Raw genomic sequence first — 16862 nt, 5'->3', positions numbered from 1 at the left:
GGGTTTTTTGTTCTCTGAACTTTACATCTCTGAAGCCAGCATGAACCCAGACAGGCTCAGTGACTTGTCCGAGGCCACACAGCAAGACAGGCATTCCAGAGTAATGACCTTTGTATCCATGTTGTGGTTTTCAGAAAATTCTGGCTCAGGCTTTTTTAAAAGGCAGCATGAGCACAATCCAACAGAGCATGGAAGGAGTATTGTATCTTTAGGAGGCTTATGGTTCATGGGCAGAGGCTTCCATGGGCCAAGGCTCTTGGCATCTTTGCTATCAGCCCCAGCTTCAGGAGGAGCATTCTGGGAGAGTCTGAGACTTCTCGTGCCTCAGGCACTGGGCATGAGGATCTCAACTGTGTCCAGCCTTGTTCCAGCAGCATTACACTTGCGGGAGAGCCCCGGGTACCACCCAAGTACGGGACCCTGACTTGACGCTGCACTGTCTGCAGATCCTCACGTGGCGCACTGGGAAGGAGCAATGGGCAGGGACGACAAGACAAGAGCCAGAGAGGCAGGCAGAGTGGGGGAGGAGAAAGGGGAGATCACAATTAAGGTTCATTTCTAGACACGAAGTGTTTTTAAAAATCAAGGCAAGAATCAGATCTTGTCTCCTTCCTGGAGGCCCAGAAGGGGTCCTTCATGGCAAATGTGACCAGCTCAGGTTATTTCAGCCCCATCAGGGAGAAATCCGATTTGCTGGCAGAAGATGGAGAGAAGGCGGCTTGGGTGCTAAACTGGCTCTGTCAAAAAGAGTCCACTAAAGTTAGGGTTTGGGTGGCCTGCTTCTGATGGCCACAGTAGGAGGGTCCAGTAGGCCCTTGGACCCCTCGGGCTATTTCCTCCTGGACTGCACGTTGCAGGCAATGTGTGTCTCAATGCTATGTTTTCATCTTGACAGACCAGTCCCATTTACGGGAGGAATAATCCACCAGAAAAAATAACCGGCACACATTAAGCTATTCATCATAGTTTTGTTTTTAATACCAGAAAAACAATTTCTGGAAACAATCTGAATATTCTATGATAGAGAAACGGTAAGTTAGTAATGGTATCTCCTCATGATGGAAATGTTTAATGGTGATAAAATCCTGTGATTATGAAGACTGTAGCAAGAGGAAGAAAAACACTCACAATGTAACAGTAATATTAAAAGTGAAAAAATAAGGTGCAATTAAAAAAACTGGATAAACATGGTGGCTTGAAAAAAAATAAAAGAAACACAAATGAAAGTGAAGATTACTAAATTGCTGTGATGAGACTATTCTTTTTGTTTCTCCTTCTGTTTCCAGATCATTACTGTATGCAAAGTGGTGTGATAGTTAGAGTCTGGAGCCCGAGTGTTTGGATTCAAAGCCCAGCTCTCCCACTTACTTACTAGCTGTGTGACCTTCACCAAGTCACTTAACCTTTCTGTGCTTTGGCACCTCATCTGTAAAAATGGGGATAGTAATAGTATCTAACTCTTAATGACTGTGAGGATTAAATGAGTTAGCAGATGTGTTAGACAATAATTGCTATATAACCACCAGTTATAAAAATAAACTTAATTATCATAATTTATCCATAGCTTCATGTCTCAATCATAAATAAGTGCTGATACTGGCATAGTTGTCTTTGTATTTTTTTCTTCCTATTTGAAAGTGCTTTCGTCTTCCAATAGTAATAGTCATAGTAATATACAGTGTAAAGTACTCTGTTCTATTAATATCATGTCGTGAGAAGTTTTCACTAGCATTTTTGATGAAGGACCATGGTTTAAGCACTGCTTGCACCCCCTGTCCACCCCTCTCACACCTGCAGACTCTCTTCTCTGGGCTCCTTCAAGAAATACTGACTTATTGAAAATATAGTCACAATTTTCCACCCTGGTTTTGCAGTGTGACTTTGTAGCTCCTTCCACCAAAATATGGGGTCTATTTCTCCGTCCCTTCAATCTGAACTGCCCTGGTGACGGGCTTTGTCTAACGGAATGCCGTGCAGGTAAAGGCGGGCCAGTTCTGAGGTGCTGAGGTGCTTTCGCTCACATAGGTGGAACCATACAGCTTCTGTGAAGAAGTTTGGGCTGGCCTGTGGGAAGATGTGAGACCATGTGGAAGAAAGTCCAGTTGTCCAACTGAGACTCTTCTAGGCTTTCAGACCACTGGCCCCCAAACCTGTGAGAGAGCCCAGCCAAGATCAGCAAATGGTGTCTCCAACCCCTGGAAGAATACATGAGGCCAGCTAATAGGTGAACTGTTCAGCTGACCTGTAGATTCGTGAAAAATAAGAAATACTGGTAGCTTGGGCCACCGAAGTTGGGAGTGTTTTGTTATGCAGCCATGGCTAATGGATATAAATCTGAGGAGAAAGGCTACTGATATGAGACCCTTTGATTGGTCCACTGAACAGGATGTGTGGGGCATCCTCTTCACCTCTTCCCTTCCAGGGTCCATTGTACTGGCCCTATGTCAACCCAGGTGTCATGCAAAGCTGCCAAAACCCTCAAGTCATTGCACTGGTGGTCTTCAATGGGTAGTCTTTGTCTCTGTAGTCTGGGTCCCTTTCTGAAGACACGGACAACCCCATGGTGGGGGAGGAATCTCTCTGGGCCCCTTTGACCCCACCTCCCACTGTGGGTCAAGTAATTTTGCTTGTCTTCAAAACAAGGAGGGTGGCACAGAGCTCTTAAGTCCCAGGAAGCCTGTGGGAGGGGCAGGGAATCTGCCAGACTCCAGGGGTCTTCAAATAAGACCTCCCCAGTCTTGCCCAAGAGCTTCCTCACCGACAACCTCAGGACACCTGGAAAAAGGGAGACCTGACAGAGGTCCCAGGTGGGGTCTGTTATTCTGCCCCCAGCCTAAGCTTGATGCCTGTCCAGCGCTAACGGAGTTAACAAATTGAACACATCATTACAAAAATATGCTGCTATGACATGCCACTATACAGATTGATAAAAAGCTTTTCCAATACTTTGGAGAAAGCTTTGTTTAGCAAACTGGTAAATGTGGTAAATTCAGCTCAATGACTTTTTGCTGGGAGTCGCATTGGCCTTGCTGTATGACATGATCACAAAAGGAAATGGCAGACGTTTGCATGGCTCCTGCCATGAGAGGCGAAACTGATATCTCATTCTGCTACTACTGCTCATGTGAAATTAAGCCTGTTGCTGTTGATGAGGCCTCTCAATGTTCCAAATCAGGCCGATATTTCCCACACAGTTACCGCATAAGAAAAGGCATTTTCCTGTCCCTGCATTTTGATTTTGGATCAAAACATGAATATTTGACAAAAACTCTTCTAAGGAGTTTTGCAGACCCAAAACATAAGGGGGGCTAAGAACACAAGAGTTACAATTAACTCTGGCCCAGAAAAGAAGAGCCTAACTTAGAGATAAGAAACAGACAAGGACCGGACATAAGTTGCTGCATATACCTTTGCTAATTGGAGCCACAACTACCCTCCTTTGTACTGACTTCAGCTATGAGGATGGATAAAAATTAAAAACCCAGGTGCAAGGTCAACACACACAGGGCCCCCATTATGCTTACATCAAGGAAAGGGCTTTCTCTAGCAACTTGTTAACAAACATTCTTTCTCTCATGGTTAATGAGCTAGATAAAATAACTCCCAGCCTATCTATATACAATTTAACCTGTTTTAATTTTAGCGTTACTAACTTAAATGATATGTATATTATCCTGTTTTTTACTAAAAACATCTTGCCATTCTCTTGGTTGTAAAATTTACTTAACCTTACTGTAAGTGTATTACATGACTTGGTTATAACTTGTTAAATAAAAACAAAGTCATAATTATTGCCCCCAAACCAACCCATACAAAATAAGATAGGTTTGTTACTTTCTTAATCTTGGGGACTGATGCCAAAAATAAATTGGGATGGTTCTACAAAAATATTTCTGTAAAACTTGTTTCTGTACACCTTTGATGTTTAAAGCACCTTATCACTAAGAGTTAGAAACTGTCAATTTTTATTTTCTGATGTCATGTTATTGCTTAACCAATAAAAAAGACACCAAAGCAGACTGAACAGAGATGCCTGCCTGGTGACCAAGAAAGAAACGTGTGGCTCTCTCATCACTCTCTTGTGCCGACACTGTCCATCCTTTCAGGGACCCCTGGACCTGCTGGAGCTGGACTCTGGCAACTTTTGGTGATGGTTTTGGCTAACGGACCCCGAGTCCTGTGCCAGCCACATCCTGTCATCCCCAAGGGCCTAACACTACACTTAGGTGTAAAGCAAAGCTCAGGAAAGACACTTTACATTGAAGAGTCCTCACACTGGCATGTGAGTGTCATAACTGGTGTTGTCAGCTCAGGGACATCCTCTAGGCACCCTTGGTTATTTTCTCTTTGGACAGTTGTGCAGACACTCTTATACGTCAGAGGACCAGAGTACAGAGGCCGCGTTCCCAGAGTTTGGCACACCCAGCCTCTCTGCTGTTGATGACAGGGCCCGAGGGTCAGGCCTGGTAAATGGTGGGCGGAACCATCAAGCCCGGGCAAGAAGACACCTGCCTTGGTTTTCAGGGTTGAAATCACTGGCCTCCTGCTTCAGGCATCCTGGCAAGGCTCTGACTTCCTCAGCAGGCATGTTCATGGGGGTAATGCCTGGTTATAGTCATGACTTCTCTGACTCCTTACCATAGCCTGGCAAGGTAGAGTCTATGATCAGACCCTTTCACAGGTGAGGAGACTGAGGCTGAGCAGAGGAGGGCAACCTGCTCAAGGGCACACAGCTAGCAGGTGGTGGAGCTGGGATTCCAACCCAGATGGTGCTTTGCTCTGGGGAAGTCTGAGGTCTTAGAAATGCGCCTGTCTTCATCAGCAGGCTGCAGGACACCTGCTCTCTACAGAGGAGGCAGTTTATCGTAGTGGAAAGAAGTAGAACAGATACGGGCTCCTGGCTCTGCCTCAGAGTCTTTCTGAGCCTCAGTTTCTCAGTCTGTAAAATGGTGAAAATGCTTCCTTGATGTGGTTCCAACGATTTAAATGAGATTGTATAACAAGGACCCAATAAAAAAGTTTTTCTCTTTTTGTTCTAAGTTGTTTGCAAATTTCAACAACGGAATTAAAAATATGTATGTACACTGAAAGGAATCCAGAGTCAACATGGAATCCATGCACCTTGATTATTCTAAAGCATTGAGTGACTAACAAAACAGCTGCCCTTGTACTGGGCACAAGGAGTTAACCTGGCCCCGTGTTTCCCAGGATCTGCGTATGCGTGTGTGTGTGTGTGTGTGTGTGTGTGTGTGTGTGTGCGCGCACATGCACATCCTTAACATCTTTTTACTTCCTGTGAGTGCATCCATGCCGGGGAGGGGTTTGGGGACAGACTCACTCCGCAGGGAGGGACTCCACCTCTCCCTTCCCTAGGCTTTGCCTTACTTCTTTCATGGAAACACTCCTCCTCCTTCACCAGGCTGGGGCCTCAAAAGGAGAGCGAGCTGCAGTCAGCCAGACAGTGCCCTTCCTCTCACCTTTCCCAAGCGGGTGCTTCACACTTGGGTGCGGTGTGTGAGGATGGGTTATTTTTACCACAGCTGGATGTGATGCCTGTCTGGAGGGAGGGGCTGTCAACCTCTCCAGAGAGGTGGCCCGGAGCTAAGTAGTGCTGTCTCTCTCCCTCCCTCTCCTTCATATCCAAGCTCTCCCTTGTGTACAGGACTCTCGGTAGTTGGTAGCATTGGGTGGGGGGGGGGGTGGGTGTTGGAGGATTTGGCTCTGGTCGTGGTCTCCCTGGTCCATGGTCCCAGAGGAACCAGCAGGACTGGGTCCTTCTCAGACCCCTGGGAAGGGCCTTAGCTGTGGATAGTTGGAGACAGGAGCCCTGGGTTAGTGTCAAGTCTGGCTGGTTCTAGGCTCTGCAGCTTTCCCTGGGGGCTCTGCCTGCCCCAGGCTGTGGGGCCCTCCTACCCAAGGCCTGCAGAAGTCTGCTAGTGCTAACTTCACACCTGGGCCAGGTGATCATGCACCAGCTGGCCCTCAGCCTGGGCTGGTGCTGGGAGCTGGGAGCCTGCAACCTCCTTTGGACCTGTCTCCCTTACCAGCTGGGGGGCCCCCGGGGCCTTGTGGGAGAGGGCAGTCTTGTTCCTCCAGGCCTCACCCTGGCTTTGCACCTCCAGCCTGGCTCCTGGGACTCATGCTGCCTGGCTACATCTCTGGTCCCCTTTCCTCATGTGGCAGCTCACAAGGCCAGCCCCACCTTGGGTAATAGCTTCCATGAACACCTTCCTACCCACCAGCCTCTCTGTCTTCCGTGGCTTCCTCTTGCCCATCTCAGGCCTCCATGTCTGTTTCTTCCCCTGCCGGAACCCTCCCCTCTGTCTCCCTGCCTTTTTTCAGGTCTCAAACGTGGCCTCCACCCTGGGTGGGAGGTGTTCCCCGTACCATTTTCTAACTGCATCCTGTTCTTCTCTTGACAGAACATATTCAGTTCAAAATGATTAATTTGGGGGGTCGTTTTCCTGCACTAGATCGGAAGCTCTATGAGGCCAAGATCACATCTGTTGTGGCCCCTCCTTGCCAGGCACAGGTGAGGGCTGATCCATATATACGGCCTGTCCCATGGCCTCCCCAGAGCCTCTTCTTACCATCTGGACAAGGGTGCTTACCTTTCTGGGTGGTCAGGCCAGGACTAGGAACTCGGGAGCAGCAGAGCTTGCTTTTCCTGGGCTTGGCGAGATGCCTAGAATGCCTTCTCCCTGAGGGTAGACACAGAGGGGCGGAGACCCTTCCTTAGTGTGTTTCGGGACGCCATGAGGTTGGATCTGTGTACCAATGAGTTGAGAGAGCCTCCATTCTCAAGGTATAAAGGTCAGGAATATGTATTCAAGGAAACTCACGATGAGCCAGGCTGTGGGAGTGCCTGGGGAAGGGGTGGGTCTGGAGGTGATTTATTTTTCAGAAATAACGAAGTCATTGTGGGTAGATACTGTCTTCCTCACGTCCCTGTCCAAAACACAGCAGCCTCAGTCAAAGTGTCTGTGCCTTTTGACATAGTATTCTCCCTTTGGCAATCTAGCCTAAAAAATAATCTTAAATATAAGGAATGTTTTATATACATATGCTTTTACCACATACTTAAGCTAGTGCAAAATTATGAACCGTCTAAATGTCTAAGCATGAAATTCATCATAGCACATTCACTTGATGGCAAGTTACACCTAAAAATATTACTTAAATAACACTATTTGGAGAATATGCCAGAGGTGTTCCTATATGTGTTAGAAACTTTACTGGGAAAGGTATTCATATTCATTGAATTGTCAGTAAGGTAACAGTGGCAACGTCTAACATGCCCCCAAATTAGGGGTCTGATAAATTGCACTGCTTTGGACTGTGTTTATGAGGAATTCTAATCACTGTTTTCTGTATTACACATGCAGCAATGTTCACTGCAGAAACTTCAGAAAACAAATACTTCCTATCATCCTCCTGCTCAGAGATGATTGCTGTTGACACTCTGGTGTAAATGCTTCCAGAATGATTTCAATAATAAGTATTTTTGGTGATTATATAATAATACAGTGATTTTAAAAATATACAATGTTGCACATATAGAGATATATCAATTACCAAAAATGCTTCTCTGCAATGTTGAAAAGAAATAAAATGTTGAACATGACGATTCTTGAGTCATAAAGAAAGGTATGGGTGTTTTTCACCCCCGTCTATAATATGTCTGTACTCCCAACTCCAATAAATGTTAAAATAACCATAATTGCTTTAAAAAATAATAAAAGTAGGCAGTGTCTAGAGAGTTGGGCAAGAGAGAAAGTTCAAAATAGCTACCTGAATGAAAGGAGGCAAGAGCCCCAAATATTCATATCCACAGAGGTGCAGGGAACATCTCCCCCACTTCCAAACATATGCACACATGTCCCTCCGCCCACGGCCACCACGCAAGACTCATCTGCTGCAGCTGTTTGCTGGGATGTTCAGACTCAGTCTACCAATTAACGCATTCCTTCACTCAGCGCAAGTTGTACCACACTGCAGGCATGATACAAGTACAGGAGAGTGGCTCTAGAATTTCTAGCTAGGTAGACTTAGGTCCAAGAATCCATGTTGCCAGGAGGTTGCACGTTTGCATGGTACACACATCACCTTCACATAGCTGGTGTGTGGGTTTGGGGGAGCAGGGGCTGTGGATGGAGATCGTGGGGTCTAAGGTTCCCAGGCCACCCCTTGGTGCTGCCACGGTGCACAGACATGCTACAGATTCAGGAGTGAGAGCCTGTCTTCCCAGGCCCAGAACTGCCTGCAGGGGCCTGCCCTCCAATATTTTCTGATTCCAACCTTCCCAGGCCCTGCATTCCCAGCTCAGGACCCACCCCCCTGGGGGGACAGCCATACCTTCCACGGAGAAGATGGAGAAGCAGAGGAGCAAGATGCAGAACAACCTGGAGAGGACTGCCAACCTCATGGCGGAGTGCTGGGAACTTCACGTCCTGAGGAGACAGCTGTGAGGCTCAAGTCCTCCCTTGGGGCCACCTCAGACATTTATAGAGTGACAGAGTGAGGTGTTTCCCAATGGGCAGGGCACCAGCAGCTCTGTAATTCTCATAAAGGGTAGAGCCAGCCGCTCCCAAGAGGAAAAAACCAGCTTTTGACAAGTTAAGAGTATTTAGTGAACTGTAACACACAGAGCTATAAATGCCCAACCCCGGGAGCTCCCAGAGCTGGTCTCAGTGGTCAGACTGGCAAACCTCTGCCAGGTAAGGGCCACTTCCCAGTGTTGAACGTTAACTTTTAGTGTCAGTAATAATGCCATCACACAGATCTTCCTGCTCATTCCTAAGATGTGACAGGAGGACAATAAAACTCTGCAAAGCCTCAGGGAGGACTTCTAAGCAATTGGTGAAATGTAGGGAGCAGAGAGCCTGGAAGCAGATGGCGTGGGTTTGAGTTCTTGCTTTGCATAGGACATATCAGCAGTGTGACCTTGGAACTTGCCATTGAATGCTTCTGAGTCTGCTTCCCATCTGTGAAATGGGTTCAAGTGTGAGCGAGGGCATGTGAGAGGCCGTGTGCGACACAGTAGATATTGATAAAGCTGTTAAGTAGGTGGGGCTGGACCTCGATGGATGTGCATGATGAAAGGAAAGGGTACTTCAGGTACAGGATCAGCGTGAGCAAATGTGTGGAGGAAGCAAACATCTCACAAGGGTGGCCATAGGGGAAGAATCTGCCAGTGGGTGCAGAAGGCTGCTCGTCACCTACTCACTGAACATATTCTGTGGGCTAGTTCATGTGCTTGGCCCAGGTGACATGGTAGACACTGGGCCTGGCCTCAGGGAGCTTCTGTTGGTAGAGGCAAGCCATGCAGATACTCAGAATTTGTGTTTGCCCCTGTGGTGTCATGGCCGTCTGTCCTTCATGAGTGTGCCCTTCTAGCCAACTGCCTATCTGGTTTCCAGCTTCAAAGAGCACATGGGAAGATGCCAGTATCTGGTTCAGCTCCCCCAGGATCTTGCTGGTTCCCGGCAGTCAATTCAGACATTCCCTGCTTCCCAAGACTGGCCAACAGTGCACTCCACAGGCCTTCCTCTCTTGCTAGAGATTAAGAGATACAATTTAGACCAAGTGTTTGGACAACTTGGTGAGCAAATCCGTGGTTGGGGAGATCCTTTTAAAGTCAGCTTTTATGGGGGTACCTGGGTGGCTCAGTCAGTTGAGTGTCCGACTTCAGCTCAGGTCATGATCTCATGGTTTGTGGGTTCGAGCCCTGCATCAGGCTCTGTGCTGACAGCTCAGAGCCTGCAGCCTGCTTCAGATTCTGTATCTCCCTCTCTCTCTGACCCTCCCCTGCTCACACTGTCTCTGTCTCTCTCTCAAAAAAAAATTAAAGTCAGCTTTTATGCATTTACAAGAACTATAAAAGCAATCCATACAAAGAAACGGGTTGGGCCGCTGGGCTTATGAACTGGGTTTATGTTGTGTCATGTTAGTCAACTCTGCCTGATTCCCTTTCCAAAGCTGTGTTCTGAATCCTGACGCCTGTGCTGAGCATGCAGAGTCTGTAACAGAGGGTGTGATCGGGAAGACCCGGGGGGCCTCCAGGTGCCTTATGAGAGACTCTTTTGGAAAGGGCAGGAAGAGGACGGGACTTGCCTTCAGGTTGCATTTGACAGCCAGCACACTGCTCTCAGACGGCATGTTACTGGTCCATAAAATCAGCACAGTTTCCTAATGATGCTTCCTATTAGGATTGCACCCATGGTCCACATCAAGGACTAATGCCACTGTTTTACTTATTTTTATGTGAGGTCATTTGGGGGCGTCACCAACGAGTTGGTCAACAGTTTACCTTTGACTACCACTCACCTGTTACCTGCTGTCTTTGCATTGGCATGGTTCCTCTTTGCTTCTGGCAAACTGATATCAGAGGAGAAAAGAGCAAACTATCTGCCAAAGGGGACAAAGGATTAGGCCAAATCTGAACTCTAACTGCTTAGCAATGGTGGAGAAATTAGACTTTCAGCGAAGAGGGAGATTTGTCGATTGCTCAGGACTCTGCCACTCAGCCGTGGAGTCAGAAACAGATGTTAGGTTCTCAACTGTTTTTCTCACCACAGATCAGAGCTGTAAGGGTAGCTACTGCACAGCTAAGGGCCAGCAGAACTGGCTGTCTCTAGGCCTCTGGTCCTTAGCCACTCCCACATATGATTCACAGATTTGCAGGTGTCCCTGGGACCGTATGTTTAAACAGGAGGAGTACATTCAGATGTCAGAATTCCACTCTGCTTTTTGAATGCTTATGAGAAATTACTGAAGAAATCTATGCCTGCACTAATTTAAATAACACCAGGCATAAACTATCAGTTTCCTCCAAAACTCCACTCCCTAGAGACCATCACTGCACACAAATTTTCACCTGCTTTTTTTAACATTTCAAAGATAGTTGTCAACTTCTTACTTTAAAAAAGGAAGAAACACCTCTGGCTCTTTAGAATATTTGAAATCTCATGTTGGGTTGTGAGAAGTGAAAATGAGAAGCATTTTAACAAGAGCACCTGTTAGTTTTAAGCATATTCAGTTTGGGCACAAAAAATAAGATTTGAGGCTTTGAATAAATCATCTAAAGATGATTTTGAAACACTTGGAAGCCTTCCTGAGAAGTCTCCAGAGACATGTCCAACACAAGGAAATTTACAAGGAAGAAAAAATTTTCAAGTCGAATTTGTGATTTCTAAGCCCAATTAGGAAAATGCCTGAAGCATCCCCACCCTTTACAGGTAGAACATTTTTGGCCTGTGTCCCACCCTTTACTCTTGGCTGTCACGCTACTTTTTCCAAAGGTGTTTTATGAATCCTGTAATTGATCAGAAATGACTTTCACTCCTTTATTTGCTTAGCAAATTGCAGATCAGTTTACAATAGAGGGAGGAGCCAGATCCTGGAGTGATCGCTCAGCTTAATCCTCCCCCCACCAGCCCCAGGGAGGCAGGCCTTGCAACAGGGGAGAGCAAGGTTTTCTTTCCCCTCAGGAAAACACTCATGGCAATTCTCACCTGGATCCAGCTCGGCCTGAGTCAAGCTGAGGTTTTTCCCTAATGGTTCCATAAGAGCTCATGAATAGTTTAACCCACATTGCTATTTCACTTACCTGCCACCCCCATATTGTACAATAAACTAATAGCTCTATTTCTTACAGTTAATCTGAACTTCCTCATAAGCCTCCAACTCACTGCCTCTTGCTAGTGGAATAAGACTGGTAAATCCAGGGAGTGTTCTTTCTACCTCTGCCCTCACTGGTCCCCTGGGTTCTCACCGATGCCATACTTCTACCCACTGTCCTCTCTTCTCTGGGGTGGGCTACCCTGCCTCACCACGGTGGCCGCCCGCAGGCCTGGGGCTCCTCCATGGGAGTCATGCTGGAATGTCACCCTCTCCACACCACAAAGGCACGTGGGGAAACTAGAAGGCAAGGTCTTTTTTTCTTTATGCCGTGGCCACTCACGTGAGTACTAGAATACCTGTGAGGCCACCGCCTGATGGGTAAAATCCTTTGGCTGCTTTCATGTCTGTCTCTGAAGTTCCGGGCCTTTTACCCCCATCACCTCAGACCCACCCCACGGTTTCAGCCTGGAGCAGGGGACTCAGGACCCCTCTCTGCAATTTCTGTCTTCCTACCTCCCCTATACTCTAGAGCCTTGGGGTCCATGCTCTAACCAGAGCTCTGCCACGTTTAGCCTCTGCGAACCTGGACAAATTGCTCAATTTCTCTGTTCCTTAGTAAAAGAGTAGCTGAAGCTGGAGAGAAACGGATTCTTTGGATGAGGGGGTAATGCTAAAGTGTCGTGCTACATGAAAATAACTGTTAGATTAGGTGGACCGTTCCCATAAGGCAGGTGCCTAGATTTCCTTCCCTTTGTTGACAGCATCTGGTCTCCAAAACAATACCAGCCTTCCGCTTGTGTTCAAGGATGTATGATGCTTTTTAAATGCAGAACAATGGTTGTCTTTTCTTGCTTCAATTCAGATTAAAAAAAAAACACTTAAATTCAGGTCTAAATGACTGACAACAGGCCCATTACAAACGTGAAGCTTGACCAAGAGGGTGAGGACTGGGCAAGCAATTGCGAGAGACTTGGGCAGCAGGGAGGAAGGGCAATGCCAAGGTTGTCCACTTTTGCCAGTGCTTAGAGCTGCAGAGCCGCAGTTGGGATGGATCCTGTTTGTCAGTGTCTGCTCTGGGCCTTGCAGGTTTGGCAGCAGGCTTCCCAGAAGAGGTGTGTCACCTTCCCGTGCTCTCATCCCCACATCCAGCACCACCGGGAAAGGGCGGATGTTCGAGGTGCAGCTGGAGCCCATCATCCCGGCCCCAGCCTCACGCCTGTTGTGGCAGATGCAGCGTCAGGGCCACAGGGACCCTGAAGGCTCTGGGTCCAGCTCATCTGAGAGGACATGTGCCGAAGGCCACAGGGTGGAGAGATGTTCTGCTTTCTGAGTCTTTCCACTAAGTTCCTAAAATCTGAAAAGCTTCTTTTAAGGTGTTCCAATGTACTTTCTTTCCATATGTACTTTCCTTTTGAAAAAAAAAAAAAAAAAGGCTTAAGAGCAGCTATTTTGACAAAGATGCCATTTTTTTTCCTACTCAGAATTAACACGTGAAAATCTTGTCATGATTTCTCCAACTTCTTTGTACATGACTCTTGTACTTAAATGAAGTAGGTGACCATACTCTCATCTTTTCTGAGGCACCCAGTGTGGCAAGGGGTTTGCAGAGTCACACACGTCTGGCTTCCGAGTGGAGTGGGCTGGGTTCCCAGCAAGCAGGCTGGGTACCTCCCATGCTGCTGCATGCTGGGGCCGCCGAGACAGCCAGCCCCCTTCCCTCAGAAGCAAGGGGCCTCCTCCAGGCACCTAGCGGACACCTACATTCCTGTGGGCACTCACACAACTGCCCCCTTTCTCTGAACTCCTGTAGCGATTAGTCTGGATGATGTTTTTGTCGTTTCTAGATAATGACTTCACAATTACCTTGCGTCATTTGTTTGTTGCTATTTCTCATATTTAAACTACATGGTACCTAATACAGGGCACTGTTGACTTAATCTTTTAGAAGAGTGGCTTGTGTTTGGGCCCTGAATTCCCCACCAGAGACCTTCTGCCTCCAACACTCACCGTGCAAAGGTCAGCAGGGCCAGTGGCCTTCCCTCACCATCAGCTCTCTCCTGGCTACTACCCACTGCTTCTGTCCATCAGATGCGGTTTTACAGACTTTTAAGCCCAGCTATGAGGCCAAGGCATAAAGTTTCTCATCCATCTTTGTTTCTCCCCACAGTTGGTGTGGAGTTCATTCCTTCAGAGCAGCAATCTGAACAAATCTATCAAATCCCTTGCTCTCCTTTATGAAGTCAGATCACACCACACCACTAATGCTTTCTCAACTCTCACGGGTCCTCCTGCTTTGGAGTCATGTCTGCATTGCTGGGAAATCAGTCCGTTCAACCTGCATGACTTACATAACTGGGTGGAGCTAGTCTGTATCCTCTGGTGGAAGATTCCCTCTAAGTCAGCAGTAAAAGTTGCTACAATTATGGAAACATAATCTTTCAGTTAACTGTTCTTAAAGGACAACGAACTATTAGAAATGGGAAAACCAACTACTAGAAAATAACATATGCTTTATTCTAAAATACTATTGATTTTAAAATAATTTAGTTTTGCAAAAAGCCCATGAAACTCAGAAATGAAGTGCAAAATACCTCTTTGAATTGAGATAATATGACTAATATGTAAAAATTAAAACACAGAACACCCTTCCTATGAAGTTAACCCCTGACCCTGTTTCATGCAGCTCGGTGATGCTGTGTTAAACTCTGGGGCACACAGGTGAGCAGCCCAGGCGGTCCACATACAGGGAAAGCTAGCACGGTGGTGGCTCACTGACCTGTACAGGTGATCGGGCCGCTTTTACGAAGCACTCAGTGGAAAGCATTTGTCTTAAATTGTCAAAAACTGTTCCTAAACTTGTGTGCTCATGTGTGAGCAAGAATGTTAATTTAGTCCTGCTAGAAAATATCAATTCTCTATTTCTAGATCCAATGAGGCTGCGATACAGACTCCCACCACCTGCCTCAGCAGCCCCTTAGGAGCACTGACACCCCACCAGGGAGGAAGCAATACAAGCTAAGAATGAGGCCAAACAAAATGCTGAGGCAGAAGAGGAGAGCCTGCAAACCGGCCCTCAGGCTAACTGGCTAAAATGGCCCCTATAATCCCTCTTTCCCCTCTGATTTCATCTTTGCTTCTGGCACAATATGTTCCTTTTGCAATTTTTGAATAACACTGGGGGAACTTTCTCCAGCTTCCTGAACTCCTTCACCAAAGGCCAAGTCTTCAAGGTCATAGCTTTCATCTTTTCTGAAAAATGACTTTCATTCTGACTGCTAGCTAAACTGAGTATACTTAGGGAGGACTCCACCTTACTGATTACACTGACCTTAAAAAAATCGTTTGACCAGGCAATTGAGAAAAGGAGTTTCTGGTACTAGATGTAAGAAATAGGATCTGGGGAAGTAAAACATGATTACCAATTATTCTTCAGATACTGGACCCAATCTCTTTTGATAAACACTAAAATTCTAACACTCTTAGGCATTTTTAGCAAAATCTCAACCTAATCTCAACAGCACCTTTGATTCTCAAACAGGATTTCAGCTCTGGGGTATCCATCGAACTTTCCAGCTTGACTAAGATGTTTAACTCTACCCTTCTTTCCAGGCATATGACCTTGTGCAGATATTGAACTTTTGTGGGCTTCAGCTTACTCCCTGGCAAAATGAGGATAGCAAGTACCTAGCCCAAAAAAATGTTATGATTTATGCAAAGGACTTAGCATACAATAAGCAAACAATTCAATTGAATATTGGCAATTATCAGCATATCTGGACCCTCCTACCATACCAGAATGACACAAATCTTGGGTATCACTCAGTCTCAAGAAGATGGACACACATCCTCTATCCAGATGAACAATTTTAAAGGAAACATGCCTTTCTTCCAATGTTGTAATATTTTCAGGTACACAGAAAACATTCAAGGGTTCAAGGTCCTAGCACAGAACACACACCTGTTAAGTAGGAAATCAGGCTTCAAGGGAACTGCCATTTCTTCCGATGCTTCTCTTTCTCTCACCATACTCAGGCTGTGTCAAACACTTTCCTGCCTTTACTATGTGCTGAAACAATTGTTTAGTCTTGGAACACTTCCTTCTGGCACACCTTAGAAACATAAAAGTTTGTTCACTTAGAATACTCATCCTAATGGCCCATGATGGTTTTTCCCTGGGTTCAGGCAGCATGGTACCAGCCACACTCATGTTTTGGTCCTTTTTTTTAGTATTTTGAAAAAGAGCGTGTGTGCAAGTGGAAGAGGGGCAGAAAGAGAGGGAATTCCAAGCAGGCTCCATGCTGTCCGCACAAAGCCCGTGAACCATGAGATCATGACCCGAGCTGAAATCGAGAGTCAGATGCTTAACCAAGCTTAACCAGGTGCCCCACCACACTCGTTTTCTGAATGTTTACGATACCATCCGAAGCAAACCAGAAGAGCCTTATTTTTTATTTATTTTTTTTTTTTGAGAGAGGGTACAAATGAGCAAGGAGGGAAGGGAGGGAAGGACGGACACACGGACACACACACAGAAGCAGGGCTCAAGCCCACCTGATAGGAGACTTGAACTCACAAATAAGGAAATCATGACCTGAGCTAAAATCAGATGCTTGGCATACTTGAGCCACCCAGATGCCTTGTGATTATTATTATTATTTTAATGTTTATTTTATTGGAGGGAGGAGGGGCAGAGAGAGAGAATCCAAGGCCGGCTCCATGCTATTTCCTTGCACTGTGAGATCATGATCTAAGTTAAAATCAATAGTCGGATGCTTAACCAACTGAGCCATCCACATGCCCCATGTGTGATTATTTTCAAATACATATCTCAGTTCTCCTGTAACGCCTCAGGGGATGTTTTAGAACACAAGAAACAGATACTTTTCTTTTTTGCCTAAAGCCTATCCATGTGTAGGTCTTCACTCTTCCCAGTGAGAGATGTGAAGTAAAGACCTTGATGGCATGTTAATGGAGCCTCGGAACTAGTGATTATTTTGTTATTGTTTTAAATTATAATATTTTTATTTTGTAAGTATTCTCATTTTATACAACTCACTTTTTATACTACAGTCTTCCTTGTCTTAGCAAAGTCAGAAAAAGTGCCATAATAAACTAAAAATAAATTAAAAACAAAAAACAAACATAAAACTCACACACCTTGTTTTTCTAAATAAGTTTCTGTCTGATACCCATTGTTGAAATTATAGCATTTTGTTTGGTGTGATACCATCCAAACATAG

General features: G+C 46.0%; 1 protein-coding gene and 1 long non-coding RNA gene across 2 annotated transcripts; both read right to left on the bottom strand.

Annotated features, from left to right (window-relative positions):
* Positions 1 to 203: 203 nt before the first annotated feature.
* C2H10orf99 (chromosome 2 C10orf99 homolog) lies at positions 204 to 8531 on the bottom strand. The gene is made up of 3 exons (XM_029915720.1): positions 8356 to 8531; positions 6612 to 6701; positions 204 to 462 (listed from the first exon to the last, which is right to left on the bottom strand). Exons 1-3 carry the CDS (start codon positions 8423 to 8425, stop codon positions 377 to 379), a joined length of 246 nt encoding a protein of 81 aa, XP_029771580.1. The 5' UTR covers positions 8426 to 8531; the 3' UTR covers positions 204 to 376.
* Positions 8532 to 11331: 2800 nt separating this feature from the next.
* LOC115272726 lies at positions 11332 to 15890 on the bottom strand. Its single transcript, XR_003900428.1, has 2 exons — positions 15581 to 15890; positions 11332 to 13030 (listed from the first exon to the last, which is right to left on the bottom strand). It is a non-coding gene; the product is annotated as an uncharacterized LOC115272726 (long non-coding RNA).
* Between the last annotated feature and the right edge of the window lie 972 nt (positions 15891 to 16862).

The sequence above is a fragment of the Suricata suricatta genome, chromosome 2 (genome assembly GCF_006229205.1).
Source record: "Suricata suricatta isolate VVHF042 chromosome 2, meerkat_22Aug2017_6uvM2_HiC, whole genome shotgun sequence".
In the NCBI taxonomy this organism is placed as follows: domain Eukaryota; kingdom Metazoa; phylum Chordata; class Mammalia; order Carnivora; family Herpestidae; genus Suricata; species Suricata suricatta.
Note: the sequence above shows the minus strand (reverse complement) of the source record. Positions and strands in the feature narration are given on the sequence as shown.

Excerpts from the sequence above, each read along its gene's own strand:
- C2H10orf99 (XM_029915720.1), bottom strand. The coding sequence starts at position 8,425 with ATGAGGTTGGCAGTCCTCTCCAGGTTGTTCTGCATCTTGCTCCTCTGC. Across the intron at positions 6,702-8,355 it reads CTCCATCTTCTCCGTGGAAG|GGAGAAGGCATTCTAGGCAT; the intron begins GTATGGCTGTCC and ends GTCTACCCTCAG. Across the intron at positions 463-6,611 it reads TGGCCTGACCACCCAGAAAG|TGCGCCACGTGAGGATCTGC; the intron begins GTAAGCACCCTT and ends GCTCCTTCCCAG.